Genomic DNA, 18725 nt, shown 5'->3' on the forward strand with positions numbered 1-18725 from the left:
TGCGCGTCTCCTCCAAACCCATGTGGTGGATCTCAGTTAAACTTGACCCAATAGTTGCACATCATATAGAGATATGCATGAAGGAAAATCACTCTTTTCTGACATATTCACTAAGAGATAACTGGACTTTTGTATGTATGATATTGACATTGTAACTTATTCAAAGGGAGATAATTTATGTTTTGTTGTTTTATTAATGTTCTATATTTGTAAATTACATTAAGAAAGGTTGATGAGTTAATTAGTTTAGTACCACTGATATATAATACACACAAACAACTGGAGGCGAGTCATTTTGCCTATTTCACCAAAGATCTCTAGTTTCATACTAGATCCAAAGCAGTAGTAAAAGTTTAAATTATATGCCTTGTATCGGCCAGAGCGATTTATATATTTCAAACTGCTTTTGTCATCCTGTTTTTTCTGCAGCCCCGTGTTTATCTGTGTTTTTTGTGTTTTTCTCTCACTAAGCCTGACAGGTGAGGCTGTTTAATATAGAGAACCTGGCTTAATGGTATCCACGGGGCTAGCGGCGACATCACATATGCTAGATAAACAGTCTAATAAGCCTGCCACAGCACGCCGCCATTAGGTACCACTGCCAGGGGACCGCTTTATGCGTGTGAGCGAGAGAAGAAGCGAGAGATGAAGGAAGGTGTCGGCAAGGCTTTCGACAGATGCTAAAATTTCACGGTCGAATGTCAGGCTCCGAAAGTCACGGAGGAGCAAAACGTCTGCCGCTCGTTGGCCCGAAGGGCCAGATTGATGCCGCCAATCATGATTAATGTCAGTGTGCATGTGAGTATGTGTGGGAGAAATAAGATCCAACTAGAAAATCACATCTTACAACAGCAGAAAGAATAGAAAGTCTGTCATGGGCGCTGAATGGAAATACTCAAAACTAAGATCCAAAGAAAATCAGCTTTATTCTTAGTTTTTTAGTCTTGTCGAAGTCATTCGTCAAGACTCTGTTGATCTGTCTGTTGGTTTGTTTGTTTATATCCTTGTTTGTTTGTCTGTCTGTTTGTTTACCTTAAATTTGAAGTATTTTCATCTGATTTAATTGAAATTTGGTGAAAGCATGCAGAGTGTCGGTGTCTATAAGCCTGTCTTTTTGGAGTGGTTCCAGCGGTATGCACCATTGATAATTGGGTCAAACTTCAACAAATTTTGGGAAAATAAATGAAAGTCCACCTGGGGTCTGTACTACGAAGCGGGGTTAACTTACTCAGATGTAACCCAGGGTCAACCTCTTAAACCGGGGTTGACAAAACCTGGTTTCCTCAAGTGGTGTTAATCGGTACTACGACGCTGAATAAGATGTTGATTTGTTGAACCTGTGTTAACCTAATTGGAGTTTGTGCGTGTTCACATAAAAGGGGCAGGTTGCAGCACACGTCACCATTTTTCAATGATGGCGCGGTCACCTTACTTTACCGAAGAAGAATGCACGATTATTATGTGGAGCTACTAGGAATTTAAATTAATGTTAAGGGGGAAATCGAACACATCGTCTGCCAATAAAGCAAGACAGGCTTGTTGGCAACGTATTGCTGATCGGGTAAATGCGTAAGTACAATTCAATTGTTCCCCAAATCTGTTACAGATGATTAACCTGTGGAATGTCTAATATGTATAAAAAAAATGACCTTCTTTCATTAATTACGCCCAGATGCAACATGATTCAGAAGTGGGCATAGGCCTACTAATGTTAGGTTAACTTGACTGTATGATTGCTATTCCTAATCCTGTCAATATGTCAGATGCAATAGCAGTGCCAAACGCACCTGGCAGCAGGTGAAGATGAAATATAAAAACATCCTTCAGAACGGTAGGTTTATATTCATAGCTTGATAAGCCCCACTTCGCCTAATTAATGGACATGCATTAGACCTATTTTGATATTAGTAATTACCCGCGATTGCATAAAACCCTTCTTTGATTTGCATTGCGGATAAATGGCCAGGGAAAACGACAAATGCATCCAACAGTTTAGATAGAGCAAGTACTACCTTGCGAATCATACGACATACAGTATTCTTGCTCAGATGTTCAGCATCACCGATGGAATACATAAATTGTCCACTGGCAAAATAGGCACAAGGCACATTATCTGCTCGATCGTCGGGGCATTGCTACACTGTAAAAATGACTGTTTTGTGCAGGAAAACGCTGGCAGCTGTGGTTACCAGGGAATTCCTGTAAAACATACAGCAGCACAGTAGATAACATTACAGACATAATATGTATATGGATTTACAGTGAATGAACCACGGCTGACTCACATTAAAAGAACTGTTAAATCTACAAACAAGAGCTCTTTTTTGTACATTTAACTGTTGTATTTTTTACAGGAATTCCCTGGTAACCACAGCTGCCAGTGTTTTCCTGTAAAAACAACAGTCTTTTTTTACAGTGTACGATGGGTGATGTTACAGATGTCTGGCCCGATCAGCTGACAAAGATAACGAATTCCCTCGGCTGAGAATCTATATCTTTATATCTATATCATATGTCAGCGGATTCTGGCGGTCTTTAAAAACCCTCGCCCTGCGAAGAGAGCCCCTCACAATTTGTGCCCCAATATCAAACGGATCATCCAGGTAGGCCGGCATTGTCTTCAGAGTGATTGAAGGTGGATGGACAGTACTTATAAAGGGAGTGGTTAAGCGAAAACCTCAAGCTAACCGAGAACATAACCTGCTCGGAACAGGTTTTGCACACAGCATAAATTGCCATGGCAGCATACCTCGATCAAAACCTATCCACCTTTCGTAGTACGGGTTAACCAGGAAGTTACTCCTCACGTCATAAACTTACTCCCAAAGTTACCCTGATAAGCCAGTAACCCCGCTTTGTAGTACAGGCCCCTGGTGGCAACAATCAGAAGTACAGCTTTCTGTTATTGTGACTGAAAGTAAAACGGCAAAAAGACCAAAAAAGACCACAACGACCTTTCGACAAGACTTGTCAGAGTACCACTGACTTGTTTGTTTGTTTTTTCTTTGTTTGTGCATGTTTTCTCCACAGTTATTGGGGAGAAAGGTGTAGTGCTCCATGTGACTTTGGCCACAGTGCTTTAATGCCTGTCCATGCATTAGTCCGCAGCTGGCTTCTTGACATATGTCCATAAACAACCGTAGTGAAGCTTCACTAATAAGACCTTCGGTTCAAATCCCCATCGGGTCGTGAAATCATGACAGTGCCTTGGACAAAGTCTGTAGTCCTTATTCCCGAACTTCAAGCTGCTAATGAGTTGGCAGGCTACTAACCGTAGATGGAGGGCCAATAATTGACCATAGCACCCTCCAAAATCAAGTTATTGTGTAAATATTACATAGTTTGTTTATATTATTGCTATAGTCAATATTTAATTGCTTTCTTTTTCAGTATTCATATAATTAATTAACCTACTGTATTTAGTTTGTTTTGTGTATTATATTGGAAATGGTGACCAAGACTGAAATAAAACTGCAAACAGAGAAAACACCCCTTTTTCGAGAAATTACCACGTGATGTTAACACCATTTGTTATTAAATACTTACAAAAAAGTATTTGTTAGCAATGTACTGACCATGAGAAACTTTCTGAAACAAAAATTGCGATTTTATTTATTTATATTATTATTGGTGTGGAACGGGAAGCACTCTGTGGTTTTCTGCTTGAATGGTGTTTGTAACATTAATATTACATAAGTCTGTGTTCCTGGAGGTTGCTTACTGTATATGTGAGACACAGATTTGTGTGTGTGTGTGTGTGTGTGTGTGTGTGTGTGTGTGTGTGTGTGTGTGTGTGTGTGTGTGTGTGTGTGTGTGTCCACGTTCTGGAGTAAGTGGGTCATGGTCAGTGGGCCAGGTAATGACTCCTCCATGCAGATTTCTGCTCTGTGGACCACCACTCTAAATAACAGCCCAGGGAAGCTCTCTGACTTTTATTCGTGTGTGTGTGTTTGTGTGAGAAATGGGGGTTTTCACATGTGTGTGTGGTCACACGTACAAATGAGAGATGCAGCTAGGCTGAATGTAGACGTGTCTTTTGGCTGCTTCTCTTCTCAGTGACTTTGCATCCGCCTCCTCGGGCCATTAGTATGTATAGGATCCCGTACAGCATCTGATGATGCATGGGTACTGGGGTAATTGGGTTCCTCTTGGAATACAGAGTGCCTGTTGATTGTGTGCTTGTGCACGGAGTCACCACACACAGCATTTTCACGGCCAACATCCACTTCTAAACTTTTCAACAAATACTTTAAAAATACATTGCAGGAGCTTGGTTGATTTAAATTATTTTATATTTACGTCTCCAGAAGTTGCTGTGTGTGTACAGCAATTTATCTGTATTGAAAATACTCATATGTATACCTATATTTTGCCTGTGTAAAAATTATATGCTTTACTGCCCCCATGGGATGTAGTTTGAAATCCAGAGATCCAGTCATTCAGTGACTTTCTGGACTCCACTATCAGAAATGTATCTGTGTGGAGTGAAAATAGTGAACTTGTACAGAGAGATGAACTTATCTCGGCATTGGGTCCTTAGACTTTGAGATTGAGAGACACCTGGGAAGAGCTCAATGAGTCTTGAGGTTGCTAGAGAGTTGCTACACAATGCTAATGTCTTTGCAGAGGAACAAATGCCCATGTTTTTAGGGACTTGTGCTTCTTGTGTTACTGAATGGTTGTGAGACTTGGGGCCCAACCTTCCACTATGGCCCAAAGTAAGTAAGTCCCTTCAGCTGCTCTCTTGTTTGCAAACGGGGGTCACCACAGCAAATCTAAGGTGGATTTACATGTTGAATTGGCACAGGTTTTACACCGGATGCCCTTCCTGATGCAACTCTACATTACATGAAGAAAACCGGGAACCTTCTGTACTGAAACCAAGCACACTAACCACTTGGCCACCACCCCTGCCACTATGGCCCAAAGTAACATGCAAAAATGTTAGTGTCTTTGCTAATTTCCACCTGACACATTTGTCATGTTCATCTACAGTGTCCATTTTCCTTCCATACCAAATGAACCTCCACTCATTTGCACACCTATGGGTGTGTTTGTCTCGAAATGAGGTGTGGTCAAACACAGAAGATGGCACATACCTGTCATCCCTCACGAAAATGTGGTTTGGATTTAGACCAGCTAAAAGCAGATCTATAGGCTTGAGCTGTTAGTTTGTGGTATTTTAAGAATCCCGCACTCAGACACGCCTCACATAAGAAGGTTTACTGCACATGTGCACTCTGTGCACATTGAGTAGCGCATAATAGGAACATGAACTTGAAATGAACAGAGATATAGTCAAGAAATTAAAAAAAATACCTCTAAGAAGTTTCTATCTTCCATATAGCTCAAACTGAGTAGAAATTAACAGGAGCGGGATTTAGTTTTCTCAGAAGGTTTAGACATAAATATATCATAAAGATGCACACCAACCCATGTTTTGATAGAACACATTGTCAGCGCTAATCTCACACGTCAGCCTTCAACAGACAACTCCAACTGCATCATAGTGCACTACAGGTGAATAGTTTTTAACTTACCTTAAAACGTTATGTATGCAGTGAGTCCATTTGCTCCCTGACCTATTGTATTGATCAAATATGAATATAGCTACCATTAAATTAAAAAAGCTGAAAATAGCCTGACTTTGGCTTTGAAATAATGTAATAGATTTCATTTCCCAAACTGCTTGACCATCTCATTACGTCTGCAGACTGTCATTGAAATAGTGCAGATTGTTTTGTATTGATTCTAAATATGTTGGGCTTCTGTGTACAGACATACACAAACAAACAACACATCTCATATTCAACAATGTAGTCACTTAAATTATCAAAAAGGGCAAATTGAGAAATGCTGTGATGAAACACATCATCCTACAGACTATCTTGCTTTCAATGGCTACAACAGCCTCTTTGGCAACAATTACAGCAGCTAAAAATGCATGTCTGGCCTCTCATCAGTCTGCAATTGTGTCATCTTATCAAAGGCTGAGGGAAACAAGGGTGCAGAGTAGTTTCCATTCAGGGTCAATCTAATCCTTTCAGATAATTCTCTCATATTGTGTCTGTGTATGTCAGGCAAACAGCTCTGCATAACAGCAAAGAGTGCATATTAGAAGTCCATTTTCCCACAAAAAGTCAAGTTTTTAATGACCGTTGTTTGAAATCAAATTCTGTTTGATATCTGGGCTTCCAGAAGGGGTCTGTTCTTTGATGTTTGCAGAGGTTGTTGGGATTCTTTCGCATTGCTACAAATGCATTGTTCTTTCTGCCAAAAGCTCATTAGTAATCAATAAAAACGATTCAGTGTGCGGCTCTGAAACGGCAAAGTTAAATTGGCTAAACTATCTCTAATGTCAAATTTAATAACCTTTTAGAGATTGGTACAACTGCCAGCAACTTCCTAATTTCCCTTTCCCAGTAGTGTGTGTGTTTGCTTTCGTATTAATGGGGTTATATGTCTGACATACTGTAGATGATGCTAGACCGTTGGACACTATGGCTTCAAATTTATGTCATGACATAATTAGGAGCAACTATCTATAAAGCAAGAAATGTCTGTGTGTGTGTGTGTGTGGTTCGCATATCTCTCTGATTCTTTGTCAGATAAACCTCAGCTTTCGGATACGGCTTGCACATGGCACGATATTTATTATGAAAATTTTGGGGATTAATTTTCAAAACCTTTCTTTTGATATTAAACCTTTATTTTGACATTGTAACATTATTACTTCCAAGATGGCACCCTCTGTGGCATATCGGTCCTGCAAAACCTCCGTTTGTATACGGATTTCCGTCAAACTTAGTTTCCATGTTCCCTTTATTTTGTCATATAAAACCACTAACTTAAAAATATACATAAATATATATTTTATGGCTTTATTTTAACATGAAACGCTCCTCTCAAAATGTCACCCTGTGGTTATAAAACAAGTGCACCTTTTCTTCTTCTGTGGTGTTTAATGGCAGCTGGCATTCTTATTGTTGCACTGCTGCCACCTTCTGCATCAGTCCGTTATTGCAGTACTAAATCCTCTCGATGAGTCCAGTGTCTTTCAAGTATTTAAGAAGCAAACACTTCCCCCTCTCACTTGAACGTATGACTAAAATACTTCCTACAGAAACTTCTTTCAGGCCTCACAATTGATTTCCTTCAGTTTTTACTCTTTAGTAGATAAACCATTCAAAAATGATGAGATATAGTTTGTAAAATAAAATATTTTGAGGGAAAATTAAAGCACTGTGCTAAATACTGTACAGGTATATTCATTGTTTATGATTTGTATTATTTATATTACAACTGGTGGCCTTTGAAAGCGCTGCATTTGGGTGATGGCATTTCACAACACTATTCTGGTGGTGGTATTTGAATGAATGAATTAATTTTTTCGGCACACACAGATCCAAAACAACAAAAAACATACAAAGAAAGAAAGAAAATAGTCCAACAATGCACCCATGTGCCTGAAAGTGTGTAGGCAGAAGCAAAAGCTTGTAAACGCCTACCCCTTTAACCAAAAATCTAAATTATACATATGTATATAAAATTATACATATATACCTTATACTACTCTTGTTTTTTTTTTAGATATTTAGATATATCTTAGTATACACTAGTTATGTTCTACCTTAGAACTGGAATGTATTATAGAAGACATACCTTACTGAGTTTTCATATACCCATGATAACTAATACAAAGTATAACTTAATCCCTGAACTAAAATTTTAAAAACACAAACATGCAAGCAGCAGTGCACCAAAAAACAAAACAAAATCAATAAACCTAATTTAACATACTATAGCAAGTAATCAAATAGTTTAGCCAACTAAAGTACCAAGTGATTTTATGTTATTCAGGCAATTATTTGGCATTAATATGCGGTATTGATCTGGTGATGGTCTTTTCTAATTTAATTTTTTAGTTCCCAATTTTCTACAGGAATACAAACCTCCTACAGGTACTGCACTAGTGTAGATCATGTATCATGTTGTGTTTGTTTTTCTGAAAATATCCATATAAATGCTTCTGAATGGGACTGCATGGACTGGGTGTTGGGTAGGTTTGTGGAAACCAGTAGCTTATGTGTTTTTGTTGGCAAGGAAAGGTTTATCGGCTTTGACCACACAGATGTTGTGATCTTTGCAGAATCATTAGATACCTTGATTGCAGCATTTTGGAAGCTGAATGGAGAATCAAAGTGTTTGGATTTGCAATGGTCCCGGATCAAGACTAGGATCTAACATCCTGGAATCAGACATCAGAGGTGTACCTGTATGCACTGAAAGTGTCATACTTGTAGAGACATTCAGTTATCTCAGCTGTGATATTCATGTTCCTAGGTCCTCACTCTCTGAGATCAGGAGATGCTTGGGAAGAGCTTGGAGCCATGAGGTTGGTAGACAGAAGTATTTGGTGAACCTGAAGTCTTATAGGAGAATGAAGGTCCAAGTGTTTCGGGTCGTGATGCTTTCTGTCTTACTGTTTAGTTGTGAGACTTGGGCACTAACCAGTTACCTCAGGCACTGGATGGAATTCGTCAGGAGCAGATCTCTTTGGAAGTTCTTTGGGTACTACTGCAATGACATTGTGTCAAATAAACAGTTACTTGGGGAGACTCAGACGAGGAGTATCATTTGCATTGTGAGAGAAGGTCAGCTATGACATTTTGGCCATGTGGTGCACTTCTCTGAACCTTAGTGCTGAAGGCCTCAGCAACTGCAGAAGATGAAGGGGATGTCCACATTTCACCTGGCTGCTACAGTTGGTTACTTTTGAGAAGTGGTGATGGACTGCGGGTCTGCCTGGGTGGTTGCACACCAATAGATGCTCTCAGGCCTGATCTGACCTCACTTGAATAGGTAAAGCAGTGGTATGTAAACTATTTGGCACCCAGTGCTGTGCTCTTAACTTGATTACAAAGACATATGTGAAATAGCACAGAGGTATTTTTGAGCGTTTATTGGACAAAACGGCAATAAAAACAGCAGTGGCCTTAGTGGCCGCCAAACCTAGGAAGAAACTGAAAAACAAGTTAATTTTAACTTACATTTAACTTCAAAAACACATATTTTGAGATAAGATATTTATTCCTTTGAAGGATCATAAATTAAGCTGGATGGAGGGCCACATGCCAAAAGTATTTATTGATTTATTTATTAATGGAAAGCAGAGAACAGAACATTTTGCAGTTGCTTTAATTGGGAAAAATGCAACTCCTTTTTCCCAGGATGATCTTTTTTCCCAAGCATCATACACGGTGCAACACTCATCCAGTAAATACGTAGCTGCTCTTCAGTTAGCGTGTTGCAGGAACAAACATGCCTAGTGCAAAAATAACAGTTTTTTTGTGGTGCCAGAGCCTATTGATCCATTCTTTGTTCTATTCTTTTTTTCCCCAAACACATTTATGGTGTAAGTACACCCAATTTCAGGTCTTTGTCTGTTTGACAGAGGGGATGACTGAACTCCACACATGCACAATCATGGCCAAAGAAACATAGGAGGAAGAGGCTGGTGCAAACCTGAGACAGAATTACTTTTGCAGGATTGTGTAGATGTGTGATTGTAGTTATATTTGCTTTACAACTTCATTTCTGTGAGTTGAGGAAAAAAATGTCTTCTGTTCTCTGATTACTGTCCCTCTCCCCCTTTGCGGTCTACCTGACTCAACCACGGCAGGTCCCTCTGACCAGCTCACTGAGATGGCTCTTATTACTCAGTAGTTGTCACTGTTCATCTAAGGAGGAGTGGAATGGATTTAGGACAGGCAGTGAAACTTGCTCTTGTCGTGGAGGTCTTACAAAATAGGGGCTGTCTAAAAGTATCATATGCTGTTCTCATGTTTTGTAAATGATTCATTCGTACAGGCTTCCACTATTCTGTCTCATAACTTCATGCTGTGGCTGTTTAACTTTATGCCTCTCTATTTATTGTGACTCTGTATATCATCCTTTTTCTTAAAATTAGCACTTGTGAACTTCTCCTCCACTCAGCAGGCAACCTCTCACATTCCAAAACTTTAAGTATTTTTGATAAACACACCACTACCATCTCTAGTGACCATTTTCAAGCCTCCACTGGTATGCCATCTGGACCAGCTGCCTTTCTGCTCTTCATCCTCTTCACAGCTGTGGTCAGTTTGTGTTTATTAATCTGTCACACTTCCTGATTCTGAGTCAGCACATCACACTGACTTCTTTCACTCATTTTCTTCATTCATTAGCTCCTCAAATTACTCCCTCCATCTTCTCAACAAACTTACCACACTTGTGAATGCATACTCTTCTGCATCTTTTGTCATTCTAACCTGCTGCACATCTGTGCTCAGTCAGATCATTATCTTTCTTCTGATCTACTGTATTTATTATCCATAATGAACCCCAGCAAAGTGTTCCCTGTGGGACAGTATGAAAATTGCAACCAAACCCTATTCATCACTACACTGAAAAAGTCTTTAAATTTCCTGACATAGTGATGCACATGGTGAACACTGTACTTTAGCCATAGGCTCAACATCAGTGCAAACTAATGTCACTCTTGCATCATTTCTGACCATCCACTGGAGGAAGTGATACCTTCCATCTTCAACCGAAACTCAGAATCTTGTCAAAGTTGACATGAGAATTATGAGATGTAAACACGTGAAGATATCGCAAGACAGTTTGTTTCCACTGTATTTCTTTTGGATCAGGTCAGGTCTGGGAACATTCACATGTCATCTCATCCACCACACCATAGAATCTCCTTAGGCCTAGATGCCAACCACACAGGCAAACAACTTGTCCATTCCCACCTCTCAGAATAACCATCTATTCATCACAGTGAGATGACACTTGGGTGTCCTCTTAGCCTTCTCCAGATGCTAAGGTTCTCAACACTGAGGATCACGCACAGAGAAATGTGCCACCAAGCCAAAATCTCATAACTGATGCTATCATCTGATATTACTCATCTGAGTCTCCTTAAGTAATTATTAATTTGACGCAGTCATTCCAGCAATACCTGGTGCTTCCTGTCTTGTTCTCTGGTTGAGACTTGGCTGCTAACCAGTGACCTAAGGCTAAATTGGATGTCTTTGGTACTAGGTCTCTTTGGAGGATCCTTGGGTACCACTGGGTTTAGAACTAGAACTAAAACTCACTTATTTTCATTGTAAAAGTACAATCAAATTAGCCGCAGTCCTTTCTGGGGACATTCACAAGTAATGCTGTTTACAGTGAATTATGAAAAACAACATATGCTTAAAAATAAGTAAGATCCTCGAGCAGTGTTCCTTCCAGCACCCAATTACCTCCTCAGTTGTGGTCAACTGAGTCGCATCCTTACAGTTTGGATGGTTCCCCAATTTCCTCTCCCCAGGTGCCTCATTGTCCGTCAGATGCACCTTGGTGCTGACCAAAAGTCCTTCTCATGGTTATTCCGAACTCCTACCACACCCGCTATTTTGCTTCCCTCACAACTGAGGCTGCAGACTTTCGAGCCTGTTGGTACCTTGCAACTGCCTCTGTAGTCCTCCGAAATAACATTTCCCAGAAGGACTCCTTCGTCTGTCAGACAGCTTCCCTGACCACCGATGTCCACCATGGTGTTCGAGTGTTGCCGCCTTTTGAGGCACCTAAGACCTTCAGGCCACAGCTCCCCACTGCATCTTTATCAGTGGAAGCTTTGAACATTGCCCATTCTGGTTCAGTGCCCCCAACCTCCACAGGGATGCCAGAAAAGCTCTGCCGGAGGTGTGAGTTGAAGATCTGATGGATAGTGAGTTCCTCCAGATGATCCTAGTTTACCCGAACTATCCATTTGGACTTGCGAGGTCTGTCCAAAGTCCTCCCCCACCCTCTGATGCAACTCGCCACCAGATGGTGATCACTTGACAGCTCTGCCCCTCTCTTCACATGAGTGTCCAGAACATGCGGCCTCACATCAGATGATGCAATCACAAAATCAATCATCGACGTTTGGCCTAGGGTGCTCTGGTGCCATGTACACTTATGAGCATCCTTATGTCCGAACATGGTGTTTATGGACAGTTCATGATTAACACAAAGGTCCAATAACAAACGACCACCCAAGTTTAGATCAGGGAGGCCATTCCTCCCAATCACGCCTCTCCAGGTGTCTGTCATAGCCCACATGGGTTGAAGTTCCCCAGCAGAAAAATGGAGTCACCCACTGGAGCCCCGTACAGGACTCCAGTCAGGGACTCCAAGAAGGCTGAATACGCTGCCACATAGATCACCTGATGATCATGGTGCATCAGTGCAGTGTGAAGAGCAGTAGGGATAACATCCTCTTTCTGGTGAAAGTCTTGGAGTCTTACTTGAACTTTGATGTGTGTTAACAGGTACATTTGTACATGTAAGTGTGTAGTTGTAGGGTCTGTGCGGGATTATTGCAGAGTGGTTCTATATATGATTCCTTCTTATTAAATCAGCACTACAAAAAAAAAAGAAAGAACAGACAGGAGTGATAAAGAAGCACAAAGAAACCCAAAGCGGTTAAACCCCTACTCAGACCGGCTTAGCAGCTAAAGCTTCAGAGAAAACCAACAATGGTTGGCTTCTTTTAAGTCTTGCTTCTCTTTTCCTTCCTCCCTCTCTCTGTACTCTATACCCCTCCTCGCTGCTCCCTTTCTCTTTCCCAAATAGATTATTTTTCTTTACGTATGTCTTTTCAACGCGTTACGCTGCTTAACTTTACAATACTTGCGTCAGGTCGAAACCCGCCCGTCCTCAATCTCTAGAAGCTTCTTGCTGCATGATGTATTACTGTATCTCAGCTGTCAACCACCTCGAAAGTCTTTCATTCATTCATTACGACCTCTTTCTCTTTGTTGTTTTATTTCCCCTAAAGGAGTTTTAGAGCACTCTGTGGATTTGCCAGGTTGTTAATTGCACTGCGAGTTTTTGTCTGAATCAAGAGGGGATTAAACTTGAACAACTTTATGAGGGGATTAAATGGGAACAAGTGTGCACTTTTGCATGACGATGAGTAGAAGGTTGAGTTTATGTCCATGCTGGTTGCTTTCAGATCCACATGCCTTCATTGGGCTTTGACGGCTCCTTGCTAAAGTTGTAGTTGTTTTTGAATTGTAGTTCTCATAGAAGTACTAAGTAACTTAATCATATAGGTTGTTGGACTTGCATATACAGGAACACTATAGAACAGCAGCCAAGAAATTCCTCTTGAGGGACAAAGGGCTCAGTCCTCCAAACCACTGTGATGGACTGGACAAGACCACCTGGTTTGGTATCAAGAGTCTTAAGAGTCTGTCCATGATTCCACCTGCACTTGGCATTGTCCATGAATGCCACTCATTAAGATGTCTTAACAAAGCGAGGCCTCCTTGTTCCCAACGGACCAGCTCCACTTCCACATATAGAGCACCCATTGTTTTAAATGCAACTGCCCCCGCCCCTCGGAGACCAGGTTTCAATTCACCGGCCACACTAGCCAGAGAAGAAATATGATAAATGTGTGTAATGTGTCTGTCGGGGAACAGCCCAACATTCTCTTTTTCCCATACGCCAGCAGGTGCAAAGAGGTAAATCCTGGTCAGGTTACTGTATGTGGACACTAGTGTGTGTGTTACAAGTGAATAACTGTGTTTTTTGTCTTTTTTTTTCCTAAGGTGCACCAGAAAGGAGAAATGTGAACGCTCATCAGAGCCCCGACGCTTTGCTTCGGACATCAAGCAGTGTGTGCGTCTGAGTGTCCACCCAAATAACATCTCAGTGTCCCAGTTTAGTGTCACAGTAAGTGGACAGAAATACACAGTGTGACCATATCAAAAGCAGAAAGGATCCTTTTGTTTCTGGTTTGTGTTTACGCCGAGTGATGTAACAATTTTTATTCATTCTTCATTTATCTCAACATTTTGGAGCTTTCTAGAACTAATCAGAAAGTTTTGTGGAAGTTTCTTGGAGAATTTCTGGATTCAAAGTGTGTAGTATTTATAAGAAGGGCAGCTCATGAAGGTGATTGATCAGTTGCAATGATGGTCCTGCAACAACTATAAGGGCCCCTTCACACATAGTGCGAAGTTTGGTCAAATATGGTGAAACAGCACAAAACAGTTTGAATTAGTGCACCACGAAACATCACGCCAATGAGCAGGTATGCATGATCCCGATGTGAGAGTTTGTGCACGTGATGGTGTCTTTCAACTAGGAACAGTGCGAGGTGCACCACATCGCGCCGCTTGTGTGGAATAAGCAAAAAATAAAAACCAGCTGGTACCTGTGGGACAGACTGGCATCCTGTCCTGGGTGTACCCCGCCTCGCACTCTATGACTGCTGGGATAGGCTCCAGCACCCTGCGAGCCTTAATTGGACTAAGCAGTTGAAGATGAGTGTGTGACGACATCACACTGTTTATGTGGAATAAATAAAAAAGAAAAAGAAAACATACCAACCATGAGACTCAAACCCGCACCTTCCAAAAGCTCTGATTGCCAGTCAGAAACTTTATCACTGAGCTACAGAGCTGTTCTTTGAAAGCTGCGGGAAGCTGCTTCATATCAGGAAGGACATGGAAGTATTACGAAAAAAATTTAAATCACACACTATATAAAAAATACCGCATTTATCAAGCGGGCAGTACAAATATGAGCCATCTGTTCCTCTGTAGATGACCCATGGTCACTGACATACAGTCATGAAATGACATGTATGAGAAGCAGTGTGCTCTGATCATGTCCACATCTACTGGTCCAGTGTGTCCGGTGTGTCCACTTGTTCCGTGCGCATGTTCTGCCCGACACTCATGTGTTGTGGACAGCGCGCCGCAGCACAGGCAACACGTCATGTGGAACAGAGCTCACGTAGGTGACGTGACATCAGCTCGCCCACTGCGTGTTCTAATCTGATGGTCCGTTTCAACCTGGCTGGCTGTCAATGTCCGCTCTGTGCATGCGCTCGCTGCAGCTTGTCGCCGCAGTGATATATGTTTTTATTTATGTCCACATAAGTACAGTAATCAGACACACGTGCCTCACAGTGGACAGTTGTTAGTCCATGTCTGTCCAAACACAGTAGGTGTTGTCCAGCTGGGATGTCCACAATGACAGATCCCCACAGCTGCTTCTGTGTGTGTATGTTTGCAAAGTCACACTAATGGGGAATTTAGACAAATTTCACTGCGAGTACGACAGTAATTGTCTGCAGTCTGTTGTCGTGTCAAGGGTGCGACTGGCCACACATTTTGCAAGTGCCATGCGAGTGGTTTTAGATGTTCATGCGTGTTACCTGGAATTTGTTTGACACCTGCCATGAGAGAGTGTGATGGGTTCGCACAGCGCACACTCTGTCTGCCGCTGGTGTGAGCAAATAGTTGTAGAAACAGGTGTACGAGGCGTTAGAGGCAGGTACGATTCTACACGTTTTGCATACAATTCCTGCTGCGTGCGCACTTCGACTAAACTTCGCACTATGTGTGAAGGGGCCCTAAGATGTTCCAGGAAGAAGACCAAAGAATTTCATGAAGACCAAACAATTTAATTGAGGTTGTGCTGTGAAAGTTAGCTTTTACGGCAGCTAGGGTCAATCATTAAACAAGAACATTCACTGCAACTAATGTGGCATCTTATGCTAATTATAATCATGGTTAGTGTTTGTTAATGTTACTCATCAGTCATCAAACACACATCAGCGTAACATTGGTTAGTAAAAATCACAGTAACTTTGCTAACTTTTACCTTTCTTGTAGCTTTGTACTGAGAATCGAGTTTGTACTGTACAAAATATAAAGGTTCAAATTTCTGGTAAAGTTCATTGAAAAGCGAAGTGAAAGTCCAGAAATTTACGCGTCATGAAGTGATTTTCACAAAACGTGGTGAAAAAGGTTGAGTCTGACTTGGAATAGAGACTCAATCGAGGGGAGGAGGAGTAACACAAAGACAGAGGAAGGGAACAAGAACAGTAGTAGCCAGTAAAACTAGCGGGAAGTATTTCTGGTATTTATATTTGTATTTACTGAGGTACACGTTTTAAGAAAACCTGCCTTTATCTATATCTTTCATGGCCTGGCTTGGAATATATTGTTGAATTGGTGTTGAGTGGTTCTCAAAGTGTGGGGTGGGCCTTTCCCAGGGTTCACAGAGCAAATGGATAACTGGGTGAAAAATGTGATACTAAACTTTTATAACTAACTTTCATTTAGATCTAACATAGATACAACATTTACACATTTAATACAGTATATAATCAGTTGTTAGTTCTGTTTGGGTGCTTACCTGTTATCCTCCAACAGGGGGCGATTTAGAAAAAGAAAAAACAAACACCATATTATGGCGCTTTATGCCTCAGTGATATATCCTTGTATGAATCATCACCACGTGTTTTTTTGGTAATAGAAGGTTTTGTGTCTGTGGTGTAACTATAAAATGTGAATGTGAAATATTTACCGAATATCAGAGCGTGAGAGTCTCGTCTGGCAGATGGACAGGATTAACACTCGAGCATAATTTGCAATGCAAATATGTTCTGGGATGTAATTAGCAGTCAGTGTTAACTCCATGTTACTTCAAAATTTTACTGACTCCTGAAGTTTATTCTTCACAGCCTGAAATCACAATCTGCAGTGCTGGTAAATACCCCCCCCCCCCCCCCCCCCCCAAAAAAAATAAAATAAATAAATAAATAAACTGATGCCTGTTCTTACCTGCACATGTTTCATTTAAATTCTCTTGGACTTTCTATTTTGTGCATCATTTTACAAAAGACTAATGTGCAAGCATGTCACAAATCAAACAAAGCCTTTGTCAAGGGCCCTATCTTGACTAGCTATAGCACACTGTCCAAATCATTTGTAGTCCTAGCGTTTTAACATAAAAAATAGAGGTTTTGCATAACACACTGACATTTTCAGGATATACACAGTAATATGTGGATAATCACATAATAAATGTTCTCAAAAATTCTCCCAGTTGACTTATTCAAAATCCAAGATAGCATCCAAAATGGCCACCATTTCACCAGTGTTTTAATGTCGCTTTGTTTCTGGAAAGGTTACCAAAAAAGAAAAGAATTTAACTTTACAATGATTGTCTAGACGTTTTGAGTATTGATGATGGCCATAAACGTACTGTATGTCTGTCATGAACCTGGCTGTATACGTAAGGCAAATCTAAATATTATGTCATATGAAATGCCAAAAAACAATGAACTCGACTTCAGACTAGGTTTTTGGTGGTTTTGGTCACAATCACATTCAGCTGCCTTACAATAGCAATGCACCAGGACTGCACCAGGACCACACCTCATTACTCTGCTCATTGGTAAAGTGGCCACAGCACCATATTGTTTATATATATATATATACTCGTATATATATATATGAACAACCAAGAAGCCTTGATGGATGATCTAACACATATGATAATCAGCAAAATATTTGTGAGTGATTGGTATGAGTGATGTCATAATGACATCATTCAGAAGTCACATGATGAAGTCATACATAATCAAAAGCACCATTAGAGACATGCTCGTATGTATCATATTCGCTTACATATAGTGGCATAGGGCTGTAAATTTGACCCTGACTTCTTGATGGAATTAGGTCCAGTGCTCCTGCCAGGTTTGATCAAAATCAGATTAGATTGTCAAGATATCTTGCTAAGATACATACATTACCCGTTAAATGTTTGGACACATTTTCCCATTCAGTTGAATGGGAAAATGTGTCTCAACGTTTGACTGGTAATGTACATGCAAACGCAGTAACATATGTAGAGGCTAAATAGAAATGGAATATATTTAGCTGTTATTTATTCATTTCAGTTGTTTGATTAGTACTGTGTTTAAGATAAAACAAGAAAAATAAAAAATTCTGCTAGAGGAAGTAAACTTTTGAGCACAACTGTGTCTGAATATATATATATATAATATGCAGCCTCTGCAGTAACTCTGCGCTGCCTGCATCTCGCCTTTCGAGCGAAGATAAATTATGACGAAGAATGAAATGCGTGAGTGGGAAAGGTCAAGGGGGGTGGACCTGCAGGACAGAGGCACCCTGGCTGCACCGTGTCCGTCCTGAGTGGGAAGCTGTGCATCCTTTCACACTTGCGCTGCCATCTTTTCATTAAACAGCAATATAAAAACAGCGCGGTCAGCTGATCTCCGCCGCTGAGGCAGCGCTTGGCCTCGCGTCACAGCCACATGCTGGCAGGCCTTCCATCAATATGTATATTTTGTTTATGACCCCTCTGCCTTCTTGACCTTTACTTCTTTATTACCGTTATTGTTCAAGGACAGTGTTTTTGGTCGTACGTTAGTCCGTCTTTTTTTTGCTGAGGTGTGGAGATCTTACACTGCTTTTTTCTGTTTAAGACGGGAACATCTGCATTCTTTATTTCCCACTGTTTCCACCTTCTGTGCAGCACACCTGGTCTTCTCCTCTCCACGCTTCCTCTGCTTTCTATACAGGTGGTTTTCTCACTTTCATTCTTCCACGTACATTTTGTTTTAACGCACTGAGACGTTGAGGTTTCTGATGTGACTTTTAAGAATGCACTGATGTTGATAATGTTCTTGGAAGGAGGTGCCGCTTTCAGCAGTCCTCCACTGACTCTTGCAGCTGTGCCTCTGTTTATCAATCGTGCGTTCATCGCATTTGAAGCTGACATTGGCTGTAAAACAGGCCAGAAGTGCTCACAGAAGTCAAGTGCTGCATTTACAAAAAAAAACAGTTAAGTGCTTTTTTTTTACGTGCACATCTCAG

The 18725-nt window shown here is 40.9% G+C and overlaps 1 protein-coding gene and 1 long non-coding RNA gene across 2 annotated transcripts in view; one reads left to right on the forward strand and one right to left on the reverse strand.

The window, feature by feature from the left end:
• Nucleotides 1–18725, forward strand: part of plxna4 (plexin A4) — a 658913-nt gene that overhangs the window by 451175 nt on the left and 189013 nt on the right. Inside the window, exon 6 of the mRNA XM_034163939.1 lies at nucleotides 13635–13758. Coding sequence (XP_034019830.1) covers nucleotides 13635–13758 — 124 coding nt within the window. The remainder of the gene's footprint in view (nucleotides 1–13634; nucleotides 13759–18725) is intronic.
• The window catches only part of LOC117504477, a 757689-nt gene that overhangs the window by 81829 nt on the left and 657135 nt on the right, over nucleotides 1–18725 (reverse strand). The window lies entirely within an intron of this gene.

This window comes from Thalassophryne amazonica, chromosome 22, assembly GCF_902500255.1.
Source record: "Thalassophryne amazonica chromosome 22, fThaAma1.1, whole genome shotgun sequence".
Classification (NCBI taxonomy): domain Eukaryota; kingdom Metazoa; phylum Chordata; class Actinopteri; order Batrachoidiformes; family Batrachoididae; genus Thalassophryne; species Thalassophryne amazonica.